Source organism: Paramormyrops kingsleyae, chromosome 2 (genome assembly GCF_048594095.1).
Source record: "Paramormyrops kingsleyae isolate MSU_618 chromosome 2, PKINGS_0.4, whole genome shotgun sequence".
In the NCBI taxonomy this organism is placed as follows: Eukaryota; Metazoa; Chordata; class Actinopteri; order Osteoglossiformes; family Mormyridae; genus Paramormyrops; species Paramormyrops kingsleyae.
In genome coordinates, this window is record NC_132798.1 from 10,205,264 (window position 1) to 10,229,639 (window position 24,376).

Sequence of the window (24,376 nt, forward strand, 5' to 3'; positions counted from 1 at the left end):
CTAGAGGGAGCACAATACTTTATCACCCCCCCACAATGAATAGTACAATATCGCTCCACAAAAGACCCTCTGTATTATATTTTCTCTTCACGTTATTTGTTCTAGCATAAACAGATTTAGTTTCATATGGAATATTAAACATGGAATGCAAGATAATACACCAACTCTAGCATTGTTCTCAAATACAATTTATTTCCTATGATCATTTTTAAATTATAACTATTCTCAATATCATAATTACATACAGGAATCCCCTTCAATAATGAAAGGTGTATTACACAAAATAAAAAGTTACATTGGTCAGGATGAATTATGAAGCTTGTTTTCCCACCCTGTCCAAATCAAAAACAGCTTCACCAAGTATGTATACTGTATAACCAATTAATGGTGGTAGTAGTAGGAGTAATAATTGTACACTGGAATACAGAAGAAATAAAGTACAAACATTATTTACAAGTTTGGAACATGAGAAAGAGCCCCATCTCTCGGCACATTTTAAACATCCAGCACATCCAGTCAGTTAGCTTCTGTGAAAGAGCATTGGCAGGCTCTGTTTGCCTGCGTTCTAGCACATGAGCAGGAGAGGCACCCAAAAACAAAAGCCAAAATAAAAGTTATTGTGAGGAACAATTTTATGACGAAATGTTAACTTAAATTATCCAGCATTTATAGTGGTCTTAGGGAAACAAAAGTGAACTAGTTGTGAGTCAAAGTATTTTTATGTGTTTAAATTATATTTCTGAGAAGCAAACCTTGTACAGATTAGAGAGGTTTTAAAAACGTGTCCGTATAAAATCTGCCGTTTGATATGCTGATCATTTGGCAACACTGGCACTGAGTTCACATTTCATACAGTACTACTTTAAATCCTGTACATTACACCAAGTCCTTGTGAAGGAGTTGTCTTGACCACAGTTAAACAGACACACTTGCCGGTCAAGTCGTCCCCAGCGCAAAACTGGCACAAAAACAGTCTGAGGTCTGCAAATCATACCTGTGCATTGTTTCAAGGGTGGCAAATGACTTGCAAATTGAATCCGTGTTCACAGGTTCTACTGTGCTCTTGCAATTCATAATAGGAAAAAAAAATGAAATAACCAAACAGAATGTAGCTCACAGTTATAGAAACGTTAAGGAAAGTCCTACACATTGACCAACTCGTGGGCTACGAACTGTTTCAACCTCTCCAGGTACTGTCCATAGAGCTCGACGTCATTGTGCCCGGCGCCCTCCACCCAGAGTGGCTCCACAGGCCGCTGGCAGCGCTCATACAGCGCCAGCCCATGTGAGAAGTCGATGACCTCATCCTCTGTGCCGTGGATGATCAGCACTGGTGATGTCACTTTGGAGATCTTGTCGATGCTATAGATGGGAACGAGATACCAGGTGTGAGTGAATGTGATGAGCAGCATTTAAAAAAAAGTTTTTCTTCAATAAAAAAAAAATAAATGTAACTTAAGAAACATTAAACCTATTCTATAACCAAGCAAATGCTAATAGTTGGTGATAACTGGGAATCCATGTAAATTCAACCCATGGCTTTCCAGCAATCAACATCAAGTCATAGCACTTAAGTTCAGTACAACACAATTATTTATGAAGTCACTGGCAAAGTTGCAGACTAAGCACATTATTGCTGTATTTTAAAAGGCTAGGAAAGGCTGTTTGGACTTTCAGCCTCTGATTTGGTTGTTGGTGTGGTTTGGCTTCTTTGGGGTATTTGGAGCTGAGCTTCACCACATCCACATGGTGCAACTTGTTGGTTCCCTGCAAACTGTTTGAGTGTCACAGTTGTGTTTACGGCAGCCACAAGAACAGACGCCTCAAACACGTTCCACATCGGTGATGTTAGGTCATGTAGCAAACTCACTCGTCCATACTACTGACATTCCTGACCACAACAATTTGCAGCCGCTATTATCAGAATATGGCCACTTCACACATTACCTATTTTAATAACCACCACCAGGGGGCAACCACAGCCTGCATCATTCCCACTGAATGAGAGGACCACAGCAAAATCTTCAGAGCGTACTTGAACAGATACTGCCAAACAGTACCAGACATTCACCAAGCTATGCCTAACCCTCTGCTTCCACAAACAGATGTATTGAACTGTGCCTTTTGGAGGATAAGCATATGCTGTCTCATGCTACTAACAAGTGGCTATTTACATCACAAAGGATCAGTTTAGTAAACTTCCAGTGCTTATAGCATTTCACATGTGGAAAAACTGCACATATTCTTCTGTCAAATGGGTTTCTGCAATGGTATAATAAAACATCTTCGAGTAGATCCTACACTTACACATTTCAGACTAGGACCTGGGTTAAAACAATGACAACAAATGGCGGGATGAACTGAAGCCAATAGAGAAGTCATCTTGTGTAACTGCTTGCTGTCTGTCTCCATTGAATAATCACTTGTGAGCTGTGTGTAGGTGTGTGTGTGTGTGTGTGTGTGTGTGTAGGCTGCAGCAAAGGTGCAGCTTGCACTCACTTGGGAAATGCGTCAAAGCAGTAGGTCTTCTTGGTGTCAGGAAAGGCGACCCGCATGCCAGAGGTCAGCGGCGAATGCAGGATGACCGCCGCCGTCTCGTAGCGCGCTGCCAGATCCACCGACGGCACTGTGCCGATGCTCTGCCCGTACACGATGACGTTCTCCGGCCGGATTCCGTACCTGGGAAAACGTGCAGAGAGACAGAAGTGTTAAACATACGCTCCTCACCCTCACACACATACGGGGGGGGGGGGGGGGGGGGCGTTACCAACAACGGCATAAGCCATCCATCTAAGACCACGGAAAACCAAACAGACGTACGCTACAGTATGAGTCACTCTCTGGAGCTGAAGTGAGAAATTCCAGCAACAATCAAGTCAATGGCATTTCAATGGCAGAATCCAGCACCCTGCCACTCCCCTCCAAGAGACACCACACACACACAAACACAAAGGCTTCACACAATGTACTTCCAATGTGGGATGATAGTAGGACCGTGCTGCTCTGATAATATAAAGAGGGTTTGTAGGTCTTGATGGCCCTTTAACAGCAACTCAAACTAGGCCCAGGTCCCTAGAGTGGCACCTGGCCTCCCAGGGCTCTCTGCAGGTTGGAGAGAACAGGATGCCTCTTTCAGCTTGGTGTTGGGGTAGTGGGGGGGGTTGAGAGTGTCAGACAGCCTGAATGTGTTCTGTGGCGGGGGCGGTGAACAATAGCAGAACTGGTGGCGTGGTGAAACACAGCGCCTGAATGGTATAGATTTATCAGTACATGCCCTTTCGCAGTATGACAGTACACTGGGATACACCGATGCGGTAAAGCAAGGGAGCTCACTGGCATACAGCTATTACCGTTACCATTCTCTGGATGACCTAGAAGCAGTAATCAATGGATAATGTAATAGGAGCAATAAAAATAACAGAAAATCACCAGCAGAGCTTCAAAGTATGAAGTTTCCAGCTTCAACATATACATTATTCCACTGACGGACTGCAGGCATTTAAAAATATTCACATCTCATTGAAACGATTTCACATTGTGGAGAATATCTATTGATCTTATTCGGCTTATTCTGGTCAGGGTCACGGGGTGTTATGAAGAATACCATTTTAGAAAAGCATTTATATTGAGTACTATAATATGCTTTAAATGACGAACGATTTAGAGATGATCTGCCGGCGCAGGCAAAGCAAGCAGGAGCCTGCAGGTCCCATGGCCACTGATAGTTTCTCTGGGACATGTCTATTCAATAATGCATTACATACATATTGCTCATTCTGAACTGAATCCAGCTGGGAGGTGCAGTTTAGTGCCTGGCTAGAGGCAGCTATTCAACTCGGGGCGGGAAAGGGGGGGGGGCATAAATAAATAAAATGCCACATTTTATAAACTGGATAATATACATCAGCCAATGTGTGGTCACCCCGAGCCTGAAGCTTAGCCCAAGGAGGACAGAGCAAAGGCAGGGGACGGCATGGATGGGATCCCAACTGCTGTAAGACACACGCACGCACACACGGCAAATTACAGGTACTATTACAACTAACCGCATGTTTTAGGATTAGGTGAAGGAGGCTAGAGTACCCTGAGGAAACCTGAACAAAGACACATATTCCGCGCACATATGCAGCTGGGGTGGGACTCGAGCCTTCAGGACCCCGAGGCCTGTGTGATATGACCGCAGGGAGTTCGGGGTTGAGACAGGACGAGCCAAAAGCACCAGGCCTGACAAGCACAAAGAAGCGACGTTAACGGGGAAGGATGGGAGTGCCGTTCTACCGAAAACAAAGGGATTGTGTCATCTGCCTTGCAAGGAAGCAGGAAATAAGGGAAAAGTTATCTGTAGGAGCTGTACTTATACATAGCTGCATCAAGCCCAGTGTGCATTCAGCTAAACACAGTGAAATTTTACCCGTTTTTACATTTTCCAGCATCATGCATGTCCTGCAGGGTATAAAAACCAAACTTCATCAGAAATGAGGTTGAGGTGCCAGAATGACACGCAGATCACCAATGAACATCATGTGAAAAACCATTCCGAAATGCCCCACTAAAACGGAGGAGAAAAGAAAAAATATAAATCAATGCAGTTACAGCAGCCAGGGGAGAGAGCTCATCAGTCAGGTCAGACGGCCGTCTACTTCCTCCCCAGCCAAGCACATTAGATGCCCAATAGATTACATCAGTGGCCTAATAACCACATCCCAGGATAAAGGCTAAACAGTGTGACCCACCCCCTTCTGATAGCGTGTTTCTCTGGGGCGTGGCCAAAGCGGGACAGCCAAGGCTGTCATCTGCCTCTCTGTGTCCTTGGCCACTACAAGGTCAGGTTTGCATGTGTGCCAGTACACGTACCCAACCATCTGAAGCCCAGCTGTGGCCAGCGACATCACACGGCCTTGCCGACACAGAGGCACGTAACCGTGACGGCTTGGATCGCGGGGAATTTGTCCGCAAGCCTCGACCGTCGTTATTTAACCATGTGAATGGCGCTTTGCCACAGTCCCACGCGTGGTGCCAACCCAAGAGCTGCTTCACAACTGGATCAGTTGGTGCACTATTGTGTGTCCAAGTCAGTGTTGTGTACCGACGCCACCCACAACAGCAACCGAAACAATCAAGACAGAACAAGGAATCCATTTGATGAAATACCAACACAGTTAATTTTTTTAATTACCTTACATATGCAATGTGAGAATGAAGTAATTGCCACAGCCATGCAGTGGATAAATGAAATTCTAGCTTTCCTTCCCCTCAAATACTGGCAGTATTTATTTGCTGCTGTATTCTTGGGTTCTGTGCTGCACCACTGGATCGCTCCCTGCATAATACGCAGTGGATAAAGCTTCTGCACTTGCACACTGCCCTAAACCTTGCAGCTGGCCCTGGGCACAGGCTGCTCTGGTCCTTCACTGGTTCCACCAAGCAACACCTGAGATTAACAGCCCCCGCAGAGTACCTGCTGAGTAAGTACCCTCACACGCTGATGTACTTGTTAACTGATCTGATTATTCAACGCCCTGGTTCATTAATAGCCGATTTAGTTTGCTTCAGCGTCCTGCCATTTCTGCATTCCCACATCGCCATATTTTATTTTTCTTGCATTTGGCATTTGCCTGATATGATCCAAACTAGAAACACCATCAACCTGCATTACTAGGAGTGTTAGGTGGACTAATTAAAATATGTAACATGAGGAAGGTTGTAAACACAGTAACCATGTTCTGCAATGGACTGGCTTCTCATTCCTGGGCCATTTATCACTTTAGTGTGAGCCTCAAAGGGGCTTCCAGTAAAACAGGATAAGATACAAAAAAAAATTAATTAAGGAAAATTGCAGACATTCCACACATTCCTCCCAACTTTGCTGTTCGTTAGAAACACAACTCAGTCTGACTGCGGGGAATCTCCCATGTTCCGGCTCTGTGGGCTCCTGCTCTCCCAGTCTGAAATTGTATGAATAAGGCAGATTGGTGTGTGTCTTGGTGAATGGGGGCCCTGTCTAGAGGTGGCATCCCATCCAGACTCTCCATCCTGCTTCCTGCTGGGATGAGCACAGGCTCAGCCTGATCCTGTACGTAATAAGCAGCAGCACAATGGATGGCTGAATCGATTCAGCCTAGATACATGCTTGTATAAGACTGACAGGTCTGCAGAAAGATGCTAAACCGGCTGTTAGTCAAGGTCCGAATACTGCTGGATCCAGCCTGACGGGCAACATAGCCAGAGACAACTGATCTCACAGATCCAGAAGTTCTGTTACTAATACGTCACACCTTCAGGAAAACTGTGTTAAAAGCTAATCTCCATTTTCACAACCTAATAGTTAATTCATTGAAGTGCATTCCTTTGACAGAGCAATAATGAAAGACTGATGTAACTAAAGCATAAATCTTCCTGGATAATCTGCCAGAAGAACCAGATATTTCAATTGCATGTTTCTTGTTTTGTGTAGTGTTCTGTATAATATTTAAGCAAAGGCAAATTGGCAGGTACAAAAGCCTAAGCCGTTATTTTTTAAAAAAAAGGAGAAAAACCTTAATGTCACACTGACAGCACTGAATACTGGCTCTGTTGGGTGGAACAGAACTGAACAGTAATTCCTGCCCTTTCAGGTAATGTCAGATGTCACATGACATTGCTACCATCTTCCTCGTCACAATGCTGTCGTCACATTGGAGTTACTCACTCTCATTGCATCGTACCCGGTGTACCTTCTTCCAACAAGTGGGGTCCAGGTTACCCAAGGAGCAGGGCCCGTTTTAGGCCAGATCAAATCACTCTACCTCCCAGGGACCAAGTTCAGCAAGAGACCTCCCCCCAACCATATCAGCAGTAACAATTCGACCTTTGTCGTAACTAAACAACTGCGGCATTCACATTTCCATGAACCATGAGAGTCTGTAAGCACATGTGACGTGGGACTCTGATGAAAGAACAGGCACACGCCTCAAACTGCTAGGGGTGAGAAATGGACTTTATGCTGCGTGTCTGTAGCTCTTAAAAAGAAAAAAATGGAATAAAAATAACAGGCATAGTATCCTGTAAATATTACACACCAAATTATGCCAACCACTAACTGAAAGGATAAAGCTTAAGCTAAGGTTTCACAATTTACAAGCGGCACTGTGACTTGGGATATTCAGACACTCAAATGCACCAACTGTGCTTCAGGCCTTAGAAAAGCTCGTCTCAAGGCCCACAACCCAATTAAGACGGCCAATATGGAAATTCTCATTGTGCTACTACCTCCTGCTCCACCAGTGTCACGGTAGCTGTTGCTAGGACACATGTCCTTCCTGGGCGCATTCTACACTCGCTCCTTAGCAACTAGTCAATATTTAACGGGAAGGATTGGCTGCTGGAGTCCATCCCAGAAAGCTTCCCCACATATAGCTGCGACTGACGGCAGCAGTGCATATACATAAAACGCATGCATGTGATCATGAGACAGCATGAATCGACACCTATGCTCTTGTGTGAAAAGAATTCCAAACAGATGAAGAATAAATACGTAGAACCCTGAATGAAAACATAGTAAAGACCCAACTGTAAGTTTACTATATAGAATGGTGAAGCAAAACAATTGCATGTACGTTCCAGAGTATATCCAGTGTGCCCTAATTGCATCAACACTCATTTCGAGAACACAAAGATCCTCCCATAAGCAACACATACCTTAGACATTTCTATATACAGGCCATACATTATTTTTGAGAAGCCTGCAGTCTTCGCTTTGCTTTTCTCCAGGTACTCTGCTTCCTCACACATTCCAAACACACAGTCCTGGTGACCTTGATCTCCCTTAACACAGCAAAGGTTGATGTGCCAACAGTAAAAGGGCACATGCACAACAGTGTCCCCTGAGTGATGTCCCCACACTACACTTTCCAGAATGAGCTCTGGGACACAGGATAGGATCTGCCACTGCAAGAAGGGTAATATCACAACAAACCCACAATGTAAGATTTTAAGATCTTACTTAGATTAAGATTACTAGATTAAGATCATCTTAATCATCAACAAATTTTACATCTCAGTGATTAATGGGTTGGGATGGAATCTCAGGATTTTAAAGCCTGTTTAATAAACCTTAAGCTGCAGGCGCGCGCACACACACACACACTATACACACAAACTTTCACACATTGTTGTAAATGGCATGCAAGAATAAGGGTGAGAAAAAAAACAGGTTTCATGTAACCCTGTGAAAACAATCACCAGCCTCTTAATGTACAAAATCAGTCACATTTTCCATAGATGTGAAGATATGAAACAAAGTGTCAAGAAGCTGAATCAGAGAACTGGCCCCATTAAATAAAAACTCAAACTCATTGGCTTTCCCACTATCCTAAATTAATCACCAGCTTCAAATGATGCCAGCTAATGGGCCTGGTCTTCCATTCTACTAAACAAAAGGAGGATATTCCAGAAGCTATATAACCCATCCGTCTTGCAGCATGGACCAGACAAGGCGTCTTGGAAACTCTATGATTAAATGCTCAAAAAACACAAAACTCTCAACATATTTTACGTTTTGTTTTTATTGCCATTAAAATCAGCTTCTCTGCCCTTGAGTCATTGTCTATTATAAATTACTTGATATAGATCATGCCAACAAGTACGTTTTAAAGACTTAATTAACCTTTTAAATATTTGAATCAGATACGATGTGAATTCGGAATGGACACCGACTTCTTCAGGGGCTTCACAGGGATAAAATCCACACAATAGAAAACGAGCCAGCACTGGTTCAGCCAGCACTGGTTCAGCCAGCACTGGTTCAGCCAGCACTGGTTCAGCCAGCACTGGTTCAGCCAGCAAAAGCAAGTTGCTGGTAGCCAGTTAACTTACTTCCATAGCTGGCATGGCACCATTTAATCGTCAGGATGAAATAGAAAGTGGTTTGACAGAGACACAAACTTGAGCAGTGAAACAGGAGTGAACCAGGGGTGGGACATCAAAATGAAGTGACAAATGGCCAAGTGCAAAAGGTAAGCGTTTACACAAACATAGCAAAGTGTAGTCATGTGAACCTGTAAAGAGTCAGCTTCACATTCAGGGGAGAAACCGGACGCAAACAACCAGTCACAGCACGGTTACGGACCATCCCTTAAGGCCCACATTAAAAACTGCAGCAAAGTCCTACGTCAAACGTTGTCATAGAGGTATGAATAAACACAGGTGTGGCAGGGTGCAGGTAATACCTGCTGAATCATCACACACTCACCTGATGAGTATTTCCTGTAGTCAGGGCACACGCCCGTCCTCCACTTCAGGCGCACGTCCCAAATACAGCGAATCACTCCTCAGCCAAAGGCATATTCTGGCCTGTCAACCTGTAACCTTAGTTGCTTACTGAGATCTTCAATCAAAGCCAGAATGGTGGCTAGATTCACAACCAAACGGCTGCCATTTAAGTCTTGGGAAAGGCTGCAGTCACGCCCTCAGGACGTCGACTTAACCAGGTGTCATGTTACTGAGGCATCCAGCCAAACGCACTGACAGCGCAACTCCAAGTGCCACAAGTGAATTCTTATAGTCAGAGCTTAGTGAGTATAACAAGAATCACCCAAGAAGAGGCCTCCGGATTCGTCCAGCATATTCACACCAACTAAGGCAATAACTAGAGGCAAATTACGTGATAAATGCGAGAGAGAGAGGATCTCACAGCCGGCCGAATCTGGTCTCATCTGATGCTCAGTGGATGAATCACAGCCTGTGGATTTTGCTGAGCTACAGGGTATGTGTGTGTGTGTGTGTGTGTGTGTGTGAGAATGTGAGAATGACGACTCCAGCGTGACAACGCTAATTACTCAACAATTAAAGCTGCACCCAGCTATACTGGGTCATCTAGCAAGGAGACACACAGAAGTGGCTGCCTGGATGCCTGGTCCTCTAAACTTCTTGTAGAATTCTCTAGGGGCGTTTCACAAATATCTGTAGGTCAGCTGCAATGCATGCAGCACCTTCATTAAATACTCGCGTCAAAATCTGATGTGCGACTTCAGGCTATCTCAGGAATAGGGCGCATTCAGAGTGCTGTGTATAGCAGGTCTGAGTAAATAAAGGACCCAACTATCCATATTCATACAGAAGAACACGAAGCATGCCTCACAAACACAGCTGGCAGGCAGGCCAATTAACCTCTGGCGCTCTGATCGGAGAGTGGTGAAGGTCAGCGGCTTGTTTCTGGACAGAGCGCTGAACTAAATCTATCCATTCTACTGCCCTGGGAGCTGAGGAACAGAAACATAAAAAGAAACCATGTCCCCAGGACAGCCTCCCCCTCCTCCTTACCAAAGCACTGAACTAGAAAGGCAACATAGGGAAGAGAAGCTTGGCGAAATCTGATGAGACGCATCTTGGCTTGAAAGCCAATATCGAATGAAAGGATTTGTTGACAGCAAACTGCAGGAGGCACATGAAGAGCCCAGAGGGCTGCAGTGTCCACTGCGCAAGATCCTGCCTCCAAAGACTGACTGCAGCTGAAATCCAGCAGAGATCCACCTAGACGACACGTGAGCATGACTTAATGACAGAGCGCGCTTACCCTTTGCTAACCTACAATGAGCTTAACCTGTCAATGAGCTTAACCACTTGAGACAACGCGAAGGATATTTCTATAGGTGTCTAAGAGCCAAATTGTCCAGCTTAATATTCCTGAAAAAACCCAAAAAAGCGTAAAAGCTACGAAAGGAGCAGCACGGAGCAACATAACACAGGCATGATGGACTGAGACTGCATTTAATGACCAGAATGTTGAAGGATCTGTTCTTGAAGGAACAGGTCCCAGACCTATGACTATTCCAGAGCAAGAGTGTTTTGAGAAGCAACTCAGGTTGGTATACAGATGTATGGGTGAGTATGCAGTTAGCCAGTTTGTGTAAAAGCATCTGCTGAACAACTGCAATCAATCATCATCATCATCATCATCATCATCATCATCATCATCATCATCATCATCATCATCATCATCTACTCTTTGATCTCACTCATGGTTAATATTCTAGAAACCCTCAACAAGCATTGGTCAGGATATGTGTAGGTCTTTATTTTCAAGTACCTTTTTTATATCCCCCTTCCATGGCGTTAACCCCCCCAAACAATGTTCACTGCAGAAAATACTACCACAAGCTTGGAGACCACATGGGAAGCCCAAGCAATAGCCCTCTTCTGCTTCAGTGGATTACTCACCCAAGCGAGTAATGAGAATGAAGCAGCAGCCACTATGCAGTGAAATAAAACAGAAAGTGCATCACTACTGAGTAATAAAGGAAATAAATGTACTTATGATGAGAGATTATCAGCACTTTTGTGAGACTCATTCACCATACGTGTATGTGTGTGTGCATGTTGACTCACTGCAACTGCAGGGATTGACAGTAGCAAAAAAAAAAATCTACACAACATCCAAAAATTTGCTGTTGGTTAGGTAAGGAGCTGCTTACTGCTCCCACGCAGCTGCTGAGCAACTGCGACACCCACAAGTATCACATTCCAGCAAGGACAGCATGCACACCACATGCACATCCACGCGCAAACACACAAACAGACATGAACACTACGGCATGTTCCCTGGCTGCAGCATGATCAGTGAGTGAGCACATGAACTTGAGAGAAGGGACTAGTGCTTTTCAACAAAGCCAGAGTACAAGCTACAATACATGTATGTCCAGAGTGTCTGAATATCAGATGAAGCCCGAGGTCTTATATAATTACTTATGCTACACAGCAAACGGGCTGAGAAATAGACAAGGGTCCCACCAGATTGTCAACTTCAACGTTTGATGCAGAAGTCTCACATACCTCCATATTATAACTAAGAATATAGGCTCAAGATGCGTATTCTCATACACTACATTTGTAAAATATATGAAGAGCTATTCAGAAATCCAAGAGATAACTGTCCTGTATTTTGTAAGTTCCAGTATTAAAATAGGAATTGGGCCTCATCTACTGAGTCAAGCACTCATCTAGAACATCTTCCAAACATGAATATGGACAGTTCTACCAAATCAAAATGTATAACAACATATAAATGTATAAAAATGCAGCAGACTGTAGGACGATCACAAACCACCATCGACACAAGGACTGTGACTAGATATTTTTTAACCATCAATTGGATTCATGTCCAAATTCAGTCCACTGGGGCAATGTGGGTGAAAGGTCGTCTGCCTTTCCTCCAGTAGACAGGATCGGCACAAAGAATCTTTTCAACCGAGACAGGTCTTAATAGGCAGCACATCCATCACCACCTCACACACACACGCCCGGACACAAAGACATACAGGGAAAAATAAAAGCGACGGCAGCAAAATCACAAGGAAAACAGAGTGTTTTTAATGTGTTCGACAGCAACAAACCACAAGTCACAGTGATCACAATCCTCCCCACCCCTCCCCCCTCCCAGTATCTCCGGATGGACTGAGTCTGTTTACCTCTTCCTGGTGTGAGAGAAATAACGACTGGGGGAGGGAGTCAACCCACTCAGCACTACCAGGTTGTAATGAAACAGTCACTAGACTGATGTAAGATACACTGGTCCCCTCCCACTACTAGTTCCTGAAAACACAGACAGCACAAACTCTAGAAGCAACAAGGACCTAAAAGCTTTAAACTGATCATGCACTGCACTTAATTTCTTTCAACAGTTTGCTAAGTACTGCCAAGTGGAACTGACTCCATTTATTGTATGATGCTATTTTTAAGGTCATAAGAGTAGCTGTTATAGCGAGAAAACCTTGGGAAAAATAGGGATGGTACATTCTAAACCTCACATCCTTTAATAGCTAAAAGCAGAGCATGAGTTCACACAGATTAAGCAGCCAAGCATGATCTCACTGTCCAAACTGTCCAATCAAACAACTCGTAAACAACCTGAATTAAAACAGTGGTCATTTGAATGCCAGGTCAATCATGCAGAACCCCTCTTCCAAATGACAGACCTGCACGAAACTGTTTCCGTGTGGTTCTACTGAATGTGCCATGTTCTGCTTCCGCAGGTCAGATGCCTCTTGGGCAGTATGACTCCTTCACAATGGGCAAAAAATTTGCTCAACACATCGATTAAAGCGGATTTACTCACTGTCCGGGAACGTGCAAGTCCGCTCCCTTGCAATTTCACGCATTTTATAACCACCCTCCTGGCGCTGACGTGCTCCAGCTATAGCAACCAGAGTTCCGATCCGGGGGGGGGGGGGGGTTCTCAGAGTATCGGGATGATTAGATGAGGCAGACTTTATAGGACTTCGAATTGAAGAAGATTAAAATTGTGATTTTCTGGTGTTATCACAGAACATGAGTGTGTGTATGTGTGGGAGGAGATGACGTAGGAAGTGCGAAAACGTGAACAGGCCAGACAGATGCACAAGGACGTCGTGCAATAGCATTGTGAAGCCCAGTGACGACAGGAGGAGGGACAAGCAACCAGTAAAAAAAAAAAAAAAAAAAAAAAAACCTTGACATTAGGAAAGGCACTCTGAACAAATTCTTAAGATTAAGTAATGTGTCTTTTATAGCTGTATCTCCTCACGGAAAACAACACAAAGCCATTCAACGAGCAAACAGAGTCGTCGTGGCTAATCCCTACATTGTGAGTTTGGAGTTTACAAACTCCAAGTTTTGCAGCTATGAGAAAACATGCTGTTCTATCGCCCATCACTGCATCTCTCTAATACGGCTTTCCCCACCGCTGACCTGCATTGAGCAATACTGCAAAGGGTTTGGGTCACTCAGTAGACACAGGCCTATTGGAAACAGCACTGGTCTCAGACCTCCTCTGTACCAGGAACACCATCCTGGTGTTATTGTGTATATATATAAAAAAATAATAATAATAAATCCTCTTTGGAGGAGCGATTGCAAACATTGCAAAATATAATTACCACAGTGTTGAGTACATAAGCACAACCATATCTATTTGGTCTGATTTTGCCATAGTGTCAAGAGTCATCAGTCCACAGTGAAGGTCTACAGGACTTTTCCTACCCCCTGTGCTACAACTGAGCTAATACTCCCAAGTTTTTTGGGTGCAACGAGCTTGATGGAATTCAGATCCTATAACATGTGACTAGTCAGTGTTACAGGCAGTAATCAATGAAACTAGGCTAGTTCTTTCTATGTTACCATTTTATGGTCGACGTCTATGCCAAGTTTCCAAATTATAGGAATTTTAGGGGATGGGGGGGTTCCCCTTTTGTTCTTGCTGGATACAATATAGAAAAAGTCCATGAGGTTCTCTGAAGGCTAAAAACCTTCAGAGAATCCGCAGCCCCAAACATAATGTGAACTAAGCAGCTGCAGTACCTGCAGGCCACTGAAAACACCAGGTCACACAGACAAGATTAAGACCACCAAAGGGGGGGGGGGGGAATCAGCTGGTCTCCCAACACATGCCTGAGTTCTCTGAAAGGTTCATTCAGCATTTAGTGTGAGAACAGTCAGTATGGAAATTGCTTCTTCGCTCACCGCTGTTAGCATAACTACCAAGGTGTTGACACTCACTGGTCAAGGCCAACATCAGTTCATTACATATTTAACATGCATCTCCTGTCTTCTTAACAATTAAACAGAGGTGGGCATTTCAGGTCCAGAAAGTAAAAATCCAAACCAGGGTTTTGTTTCAACCAACCAGTTGAGCATAAAGAGTCACAGTCACAAGAGTACTCACCTGGTTGGTTGAAAGAAAATCCTGGTTTGGATTTTTACTTCCTGGACCTGAAATGTCCACCTCTGCAATTAAACTTCCAGGAGTCCTAAGTTATGGTGCAGTGTGCAGCAAGCTACAATAGAACACCACCAGGTTCAAAGTGTCAGTTTGGCCACAGACAAAAGTATTACTGCATCTAAAATTAATAACTAAATTTTCATAATTAAAATGTCATCTGTCCTAGGGTAACTGGTATTCTCAAAGTAAACTTCAATTTGTTAATTTTTATATTGTATGACATCACAGACCTGCACATTTAACACTGAATTGCTCTGCTCTGCTCTGTAATAAGGCAATCGGCATATGTTCCGATTAACCTTGTAAGCACAACTTTTTGATACACCATACAATAAAATTCACACACAGCGGCCATTCGCTGTTTTTAAGTGTTGGTATCTGATCATGCTATCGCGAGATCTGAACACGTGATGCGTGAGACGTCACTGAACTTCAGCATTCAGGAGCAAAGCCATCTTGCCAAGTTGCTGAGGTATGCTAAGCACGAGGGTGTTCACAAGAGGTTGATGGACAATTGACCGGCAGATGAGAGTAACCTTTCAGCAACGAAGCCCCATGTTTTAATCATGAAATGTCATTGTTCAAATGAAAGCCTGACTGCAGAAATGAAAATGTCACAGCATAAATGGCAGAGAAAAGAACAAAAATCTTATAATCAGACGGCTGTTTAGTTTATATTTTATGGTTATTATACTCGTGATTTAACAGGCATGTGCAATTAATAAAACCTGTCTCTTCAATAAGAAATAACACTGTAATGTATAATTTGACAATGACAGAAGGCCCTACTCTTTGTAAGTAGGATGAGAGTGTCATTTTTCTACTGTTTGGCTAGCTATTCAGGATCTTATATCCAGTCTAGACCCTGTGTTCAGAAAAATACTGAGCTGGAGGAATATGGACAATCTATTCTAAATTATGAATTATATGCAAGTCAATATCCAGATATTTCCATTATTGTGGAAGATCATTAATTACTGGAATTTTAATGTGCATTAATCTAAAAGACAGGATTGATATTATTAAATTATTGTATTGTAATAGCTGGAGCACTTTGTCCAGGCTTAGAACTGATTAGAGGCTGAAACACAAGAGACAAGGGAGGTTCAGGTTGTATGATATGCAAATGCTATACGAGTAAAGCTAGCAGATACCACTGTATGCTGGAAGAGCCATGTGTTAGATGGCACTGATCCGATACCCAGTATCAGTACTGAGCCAATACCGACAAAAAATGTTCTAATGGGATATCAGAGGGACGGGAAGTAAGAAACCGGTCAGAGACAGGTCTAGCCTGAAAAATCACGAGAATTCTTGTACCCTTAGCGTGACATACCGTGAAAAGAAGTGAGGGACACAAGTAAGGGCTAGTTTGTTGAGCAATGCGTCTGTCGGAAATACAGTAACCCCTTCACATTCTCACATCTGACATTCGTGGTATTGGCTATTCATGAGTTAGCCGTAAATAGTTAGATGGGAATATTATTCATCGCAGAAACTTGCAGACACGCAAGCCAAAAACAATACTGAAAATTATTTGCATCACATAAACTCATAGAATACATAAATATTAGTAATACACAATATTTGTTAGTGTAAGTGCATCCTATAGCTTTAATATTGATTAAAGGTTTCGGCTTGGGTACACTGCGCACCTTTGTCACAGCTGCCAGCTTCACTCACACGTTAGCCGTCTTTGCGGCTGTGGAATCTCTCATTTCTCACAGTAACTTTTTAACTTTTCAGTGCCGGTAATTTTGCATTCCAAAAAGTACTGTTCCCAGTGCATATGGGTAAGGGGTGCCTATTTGCGAATTTTTACACTCGCGTCAATCTTCCCCCCCCCCAACCCTTGCGACTATAAAGGGGTTATTGTCCTTTACGCTGAAGGAAGAATAAAAGCAAAACTGCAGTGGACGAAAGGCTGGTGTTTTTCTTAAGGCTGAGCACAGGAAAATTTCATTCTAAAATTTTCTTAATTACTACCTAAAAGATGTATTTGTGCTCCAGATTGTTCTGGAGACTCACCGTATATGTACTTTTTGACTAGAAATGGTCTGTTGGGGAACAGAGTGATATTTTTATGATCGGTTAAACAATTGGCACTTTAAGAAACATTTGTTCGTTTTGTAATAATTTTACTGAACAAAGCACACTTGTGTAAATCATGTTGGCCGTGGATGTCTTACCACAGCATAGCTTTTGTTTGAGCAATATTACCATTATATTAGCATTATATTTTCCTATTCTTATTACACTCAAACAATGCTGCTACAATAATAAATGCAGGTATTCTGCCATGGTAATTGAAATGTATGCAAATATCTCATTTAATGCTTAGTAATCGATAAATGGGGAAAAACACAGGACTGATATCTATCAGCAGATATTTAATATTGCCATTGGGAAAAAAATTATATTGTTCATTCTCTACCAGGCGTGTTTCAATGTTTTAGACAAATATGTTTAATGTGCTTAATGTCAAGAAAACTTGCAGAATATATGCCTAGTATTCAAGTATTTGCCAAAATAAATGATAAGATGTGACAGCATCTGGAACTTCTACAGACTCTTCCTTGACCCCCTAGTTCCATGCAAGGCCGAGATGACCAAGCAACTTACGTCTATTGGGTATGTGTGTGTGTGTGTGTGTGTGTGTGTGAGGGGATAGAAATTAAAAGGCAGGAAGAGCCTTCAGCACCAATTCATCCCAGAATAGAACTCAATCCTGTGGAGTCACACAGCAAAACATGGGGGGGGGGGGGCGGCCTTCACTGAGATGGAACTTGAATCTGCTGGAAGTTGAAAACAAAGCCAATGGAAGCCTGTTTACCGATGAAACTCGTTCTTTTGCTATGCAAATACCCACAGCTTCCCTCTGTTTGAATAAGGGTGTTCAGTCGAAACTGCCTACTGAAAAGCAAAACGACTACCATTACCCAAAAAGCACTGAAGCTAAGTCAATATTTAAGCCATAGGCTAATTTGCGCCACTGTGCATTATACAGAAGGAATAGAAGTGCAGAAATGGTGGAAGAGGTGGAGTAAATGAAGGACAATCTATAAGAGATTTGATGGACTCTGCAGGTGCTCCTTCCCAGAATTTCCATAACAAACCCTGGGTGGCTAGACATGGGGCACATACAGGAAACTGAAAATGCCTCGCTAAGTATGTCATATTTACAGAGCCGTGACCTCTAAACACACACACTGCCACCTATCCTAAAAAGAAGCAGACAAACAATAATACAAACCCTATCCTAAAAAGAAGCAGACGAACAAACAATAATACAAACCCGATCTTAAAAAGAAAGAGACGAACAAATAAAAGTACAAACAACTCCCGGCTGGCTTTTAGAGAGGCGTTCTAATGGGCGCACAAATTTAAATAAATAAATTTAAAAAAAGAGCGAAAGAACTGAAACAATTTACACAGCCATTGAAACGTGCAACTGTAGCCTTGCATGTCAATTCATAATGCAAGACATCACAAAGGAATCACCCACTCATGAATCACAAAGAGAAAGAATGAGGCTGGGTGGGAAAAGTCTGACACAAGCAAGTACAAGTGTCTCAGAAGTGCATGTCACATCTGACATGAAAATGACATGAAAGTCAGAACTACCACAGCAAGCTAATGTCAGCTGGCTGAAATTGCATATTGATACTGTAGTTTGCTTTCATTTTAACTGTTGTAGTTCGCTAACAAAGTAATTTGGTTCTCTCAAGACTGACTGGGCAGAGTTGGTCCAACCCAGCATTAAAGCTCATGTAATGTTTAATGCTGACATTCGGATGCCTCATCTTGCATTTCCCAGGATCTGACAGCACAATCCTCACAGCTGATACAAGAAGCAGAAATGGATCGACGTTGCATCCTGATTCGTCATTCAATAAAAACAATTTTCAGCTATTACTCAACTTGCACTGGAAAATGTGCATTGCCTAACACTATCTTTGTTTACCAAATGAATCAGTTTCTTACTCAGGTTTCAGATGCAAGGCCAAAACATGTAATACTGATTACTGTGCTTTTGGAAAAAAAAACCCAATAAATGTAACTGGAAACAATCACATTGTTATTCTGGGAAGTCTGCAAAACAAATTGTCTCAAGTGGTGATTAATTTGAGGCTTTTTTATATGAAAAGCAATGTAACATTTCAGGCAGCTAAGCAACCAACAGTGGAAGAGAGTATGAGTGGGAATTTAAGGCTGGGCATGTACAGATTCATTTTCTTATTACCATAATCTGTGTGTTCAAAATAAATCTTTTAGGAGCATAGCTGCAATAACCCAAATACCCATTATGAAGTGCTAAAAATAAGATGTGCAATGAAACCACAGGCACCCCAAGAACTGACACCAAGCTCTATAATGTCGTGGGGAGCGAAACCATCAGAAGGCCACAGTCCGGCCACTCAATACCTCCCTTTTCAAGAGTAACTATACAACAATCAAGTCAGAGCTCCTCAGGGTCTGCCGTTAAAATTAAACTGAGAAGATTAAAGAGGCAACAGTGAAGTTACAGTTCTTGCAGTAAAAAGAAATTATTATATAAAAACACCCATACAGATGGGATTCACAAGCTTAAATGTCTGAACTGGGAAAATGCCATTAAGAACAAAAACACCTGTTTTACTGTTTTGATGCCTCGAGTTAAGTGGCATTTGATTTAAGTTAATGAGCTTCACTCCACACAAGACTTAATTCCTACTTTCAGCTAAACAAACCTTATTCTCTAGATGACAGACCCGCTAATAATAAAGTGAGAACAGCAGGCAAATCAAAATAAAACAAACCAAGATTTTTAAACATTGTTTTCCAAAATGAAAGATTTCAAGATAACTTTCCATGACATCATATCTAGCTGTAAAGCTGATGATTTCAGTTGTGGTGAACTATTGAACCAGGCTAAAATTCTGTTCACAAAGACAAAAGCTTGTTTGTTTATTTCATAAACACGAACAAAAGACGACCTGTATAAACTTGTGAATGAAGAAGCTAAACAAACAACAGCTTTTGCATCATATTCCCAAAAAGCTGCATTGGAGTGTTCAAACCACTTAGTATTTATATATCCAAACTGGGAGCTGAAGTGACTATGGTGACTCAGGCATTGTCGGTAGGTGGTAGGTGAGGAACGCCGAAAGCCTTTGTGGAGTGAAAATTATTAAACTTCTGATAAATGAGCACAAGAAACAGAAAAGGCCACTGTAAGAGAAGAGGTAGGAGGATGGTAATTCAAAGCTGGCTCAGAAGTAACGAAAGCAAATAGCAGAACACTTCTACCTTCAAAAATAAAAGAAATGGATCGAGGGTTCTGCTGGGGAAAAAATAAAATTAAAAATCCCCCTACCGTGTCCTCAGTGCCTGCCAGGCGGCATCCACGTCCGCGTACAAGTTCTTCTCAGACGGCTTCCCTGAGCTGGCACCATAGCCGGAATAGTCGTAAGAGAAGACGTTGCAATTGATGCGAGAGCCCAGGCCAATGTAGAAGCTGCTCATCTGGCCCAGGTCCACGGCATTGCCGTGGGAGAACAGCAGCGTGAACTTGGCGTTGGGCGAGCAGCGCACGAACATGCAGGCGATGCGGTTGCCCCGCGAAGTCCGTGTCATAAAACACTCGATGGCGTCCTTCTCCCGGGAAGAGTACTGCCAGTCGGCGCGCTCCGACAGGTGCAGGGTCCAGCGGCTGCCGCTCTCGTCGCAGATCAGGGTGTACGTGGGGTCAGGGGGCAGGAAGGCCAGCTTGGAGGCAATCTTACTGGGGCAGGGTGGGCAGCAAAACAGGCAACAGAGCTCGCTGAGAGACAGGTGGTTCATTTTCTCCTCTGAGGAAACACGAAATGAGAAAAGATGACACCAAGCAACACCGACTTGACAGGCAAACAGATAAACCAAAATGTAGCGTACCAACATTTTAAACAAAAAATGAACAGCTTCTACCAATAAGAGAAGAGCCCCTAAATAACGCGGTTAGAAAGTATTCTCTACAGAACTGAAACAAGTTACATGCTTGAACAGCAAAGTTAATTTGCAGACGGCACCTAGAAAGAGTGTATTCATCTAAAATTAGAGGTCGACCGATATATCGGGCCGATATTTGGCATTTTTAAAAATATATCGACATCGGCCGATATCCGAGTGTAGTACGCCGATTTACAGACAGGCATGTCTGCGGGCAGCCCAGTGTTATTGTTGCTGTGGAACACGTGACCCATGCTGCCTTGTGCAGGACCCCAGCCAGAAGTTTTGGAAGAGTCCTGGGAGAAAATAAGGCTTAAATTCTGATCTTTCAAAGACCTATTTATTTAACTGGTTTGCTGTGAAATGCTGCTTTAAAAGAAACCGTGAGTGCTATTGAAAGAGAACGCGAATTATGCTGTTGGGAACTGGCGTAATGTTGGCCTTCAACCAACTGTAGCCTACAGGTAACGTTAAGTATCATTGATTCTGACAGAGTTTGGAATTCCGATGCTGCTATTTTTATTGTTTATAGTTTAAGTTATTGTTTACAAGTTGTATTGTGTTTTTGTTAAGTTTATATTTAAATTTACACAAGTCAGTATTCAATAAATGCTAAGTTGAGAAATTTTGTGTATCATTTGTTATTATTAGTGTGATATTTTGCCATGCAAATAGAGGGGAAAACGTCCAATTATCGGCCAAAAAAAAATCGGCAGCATATATCAGCCAACCCTGACTCCTAAATATCGGCATCGGCTATTGAAAAACCCATATTGGTCGACCACTATCTAAAATACAAAAAAAAAAAAGAATTAAACACTCAATATCCCTCTAAAGGGAAATGATGGGAACACTTGAAAGTGTCACTAAAGGAAGCTGAATTGCATTTAAAATGCACATTAACCTGTATTTGAGCATACAAACAGTAACTAAAAAGTCTTTATAGCAGGAATTCTGGGTGAATTCCTCTTACTTCAGAATTCCAGTTTAATGAGGACTACCATTCCCAAGTAACATGTGATGGCATACCATGTGATTCCCAGACTCATGTTAATGAAAAGTGAATGTGGTCAGTTACAGTTTACAGAACCCACTTATACAGCCAATTAGCAAATGACGCCAATCCTGCAGATAACCCGAATCCCTAAGACATGATAGAGTTTAGCTTCAAAAATTATATCTGGACAGAATTACGACTAAATGCTACCTGTTCCAGGAGAAATGTCACTGAACAGACAGGCAAGATTGTGCAGGATCTAGCTGTGAGACACAGGTGAACACAGTTTCAGGGTGATAGGAAGTGCCTGTTCCATGGTGGGGGGGTTAACCAACACAGGCTTAGTGCCTAAAGCCTTTTTTGCCTCCTTCACAAGCTCATACAAAAACAGGCTGCCTGGGGCTTGGCTTCAAACACCCAGTTCTAGCATAGACTAACAATGCTGCCTTTATTTTCACATAGCTCAAAGGATGGATCTTTTTGCATGACAGAGAAATTTAAAAGCTTAGCACAGAAGTGACCCACCATTATTTTAATCAATGTACTGCAATCACTGTGGAAACCAAAGACAAGAGTGTCTAGAAATAGAGTACGAGTATTAGAAATTCAAAAATACCAAGCTGCCTTGCCTGTGAAAGCTCACTCACTGTTGAAACCACAAACACAGTACACTTTAAAAGATGAGAAAGTTCAATGACTTGTTCTTCTGATCATCGCAACCCATCCTCCCCTCTGAAAAATGCACCTGTTTTCCCCACACACACTTACTCAGGCTAATTTCCATTTCCAGAAGGGAGTTTTAATAAGGAAGTTTCACTTAAGGGGCACTTCCCCCCCCACCTGAAGTACAGACCACTGGCACATTTCGATAAAATCTTTGAGCTACTGCCCAGGAAAACCAAGTATCTATTCTCGACACTGGATTGTTATCTCATAAGTTTGAATAAAAGGAGATCAGTTTGAAACATGAGGAGTCCATTCTTGTACAAACACAAGTTTCCTTGTCTTCAGGGCCAGGTAACTGATATTGCATACTGCCTAAGGTAGAGAGGCTTCCTACCTCTCCAGAACACAGCTGGCAAATGTTTGAGAGAGGACGCACGTTTGCGATATCTGCAAACAAGCCTGACCCATGTAACATAAGTGAAGAAACACGAGTACAAAAAAGGAAAACCATTCACGCAGGTGTAAACAACCTGTCTCTAGGTGTGTCAACGTTTGCTATATGGGCATCTACTGTCGAGACACTAATTCAGTACTTTATGCCAGAACAAAGATTATACTCCAGCAAAATAAAACGTCCTAAAAGAATAGTGTATACTTGCGCACTTAAATTTGAACTGACTGTTTAATGAACTGATCGCTATATCATAGTAATTTCATTTGAAACTATGATTAAACTGTTCTATTAACAGGAGGCTCTCTTTGACCCTGAGTGCCGCATCTTAGGAATAATTCACTAGACTAGAGGGAGCACAATATTCTTATATTCAGCTAACTAGCTGACGCATTTCTGGGATTTATCATCCACGCAACCAACAATTATCTGGGCTTATTTTACTTGTTTAGGTGCCTTAACTGCTCCTGAAATTAGGTAGCAATCCTGAGGTCCCCCCCGTTTTCAGGGGCCGAACCCGGTACCAGGCAGCCCCGCTGTGACGGGCTGGACCACAGTGATGTAATGTCAGACCCTGTGTGTGTCTGATACAGCCTGTCGAAACGGTGGCCCGATTCAAACACTGGAATAATAACATTTTAATTAAATAACCCGAAGTAGAGATGAAAACAGCAAATTATAACGAAAATTCCATTTATTATCTATCAAGATTTTACAGCGGGTGGGATGACAATGAAACATACTTGAACGCGTCCAGTTATCAGGAATCGATAGCTTGCTGAAACTCCAAGACTACAGACGAAATAACAGAGAGCAAAACCAAAATATATTATAAAACACGCACGACTTCAGTCACTAAATGAAAACGGGAGCATCGAACATCATGCTGGAGTTCACTTGTCATGAAAAACAAGTAATATCGTCCAGCTACATCACAATTAAGCGGCATCGAGGTAAAATATAATTGCTGAGACAAACCTGAAAGGTGCCTGGCCGTGTAGGTTCGGGTGGTTTATGTAGGTGGGGGACACCGAGGCTTCAGCGGAGAAACAACGCAGGGCGATTCGACCGACTGTCGACTAACGTTATTCCGAGGGACGTTGGCTCAGATCTCAGACTGGCACTCGGTGCAGCCAGGGACTTGCGAAATCTTCCCGAACCAGTCTCCAGCGTTCCTTTGTTAATCAATCTTGTGAACATGTGGTCCAATTCATTGCGAGAGAACACACATGACACTCAAATAATGTAATTCTGACTAAGCAAAACCCGACGGCTCACCCTCCGTACTGCGTCTCGCTACTTCAGTTCACACAACGTAACTAACCAACCCTCCTCCCTAGCTATCTGCCTGCCGTATTTTCAATGGAAACCTACTGTATAAATTAAGCGTAAACGGGTAAAGTCTGGCAGACCAATAAAAACAAAGCGGACAAAACAGATGCACCAATGATTATTAGTATGGGTGTTACACGGGCGGGCCTTGTTGAAGCATTTGACTACATCAAATGGTAAACGGCAGGAGCCGAAAGGAACCAATCAGAAATTACTATGCCGCAAAGTAACC

The 24,376-nt window shown here is 42.7% G+C and overlaps 1 protein-coding gene across 1 annotated transcript; it reads right to left on the reverse strand.

Moving 5' to 3' along the window:
• Nucleotides 1–172: 172 nt before the first annotated feature.
• abhd17b (abhydrolase domain containing 17B, depalmitoylase) lies at nt 173–24,333 on the reverse strand. The gene is made up of 4 exons (XM_023803245.2): nt 23,791–24,333; nt 20,088–20,562; nt 2,500–2,679; nt 173–1,362 (listed from the first exon to the last, which is right to left on the reverse strand). The coding sequence occupies exons 2-4, from the start codon at nt 20,552–20,554 to the stop codon at nt 1,143–1,145; spliced, it is 867 nt and encodes a 288-aa protein (XP_023659013.1). The 5' UTR covers nt 20,555–20,562; nt 23,791–24,333; the 3' UTR covers nt 173–1,142.
• Nucleotides 24,334–24,376: the final 43 nt, after the last annotated feature.

What these genes read in the sequence shown, in the direction of transcription:
- abhd17b (XM_023803245.2), bottom strand. Translation starts at nt 20,554, where the DNA reads ATGAACCACCTGTCTCTCAGCGAGCTCTGTTGCCTGTTTTGCTGCCCA. An exon ending in TGGCAGGCACTGAGGACACG is followed by an intron (nt 2,680 to 20,087) that starts GTAGGGGGATTT and finishes ACGTTTTCCCAG; the next exon opens with GTACGGAATCCGGCCGGAGA. An exon ending in TGCTTTGACGCATTTCCCAA is followed by an intron (nt 1,363 to 2,499) that starts GTGAGTGCAAGC and finishes TCCCATCTATAG; the next exon opens with CATCGACAAGATCTCCAAAG.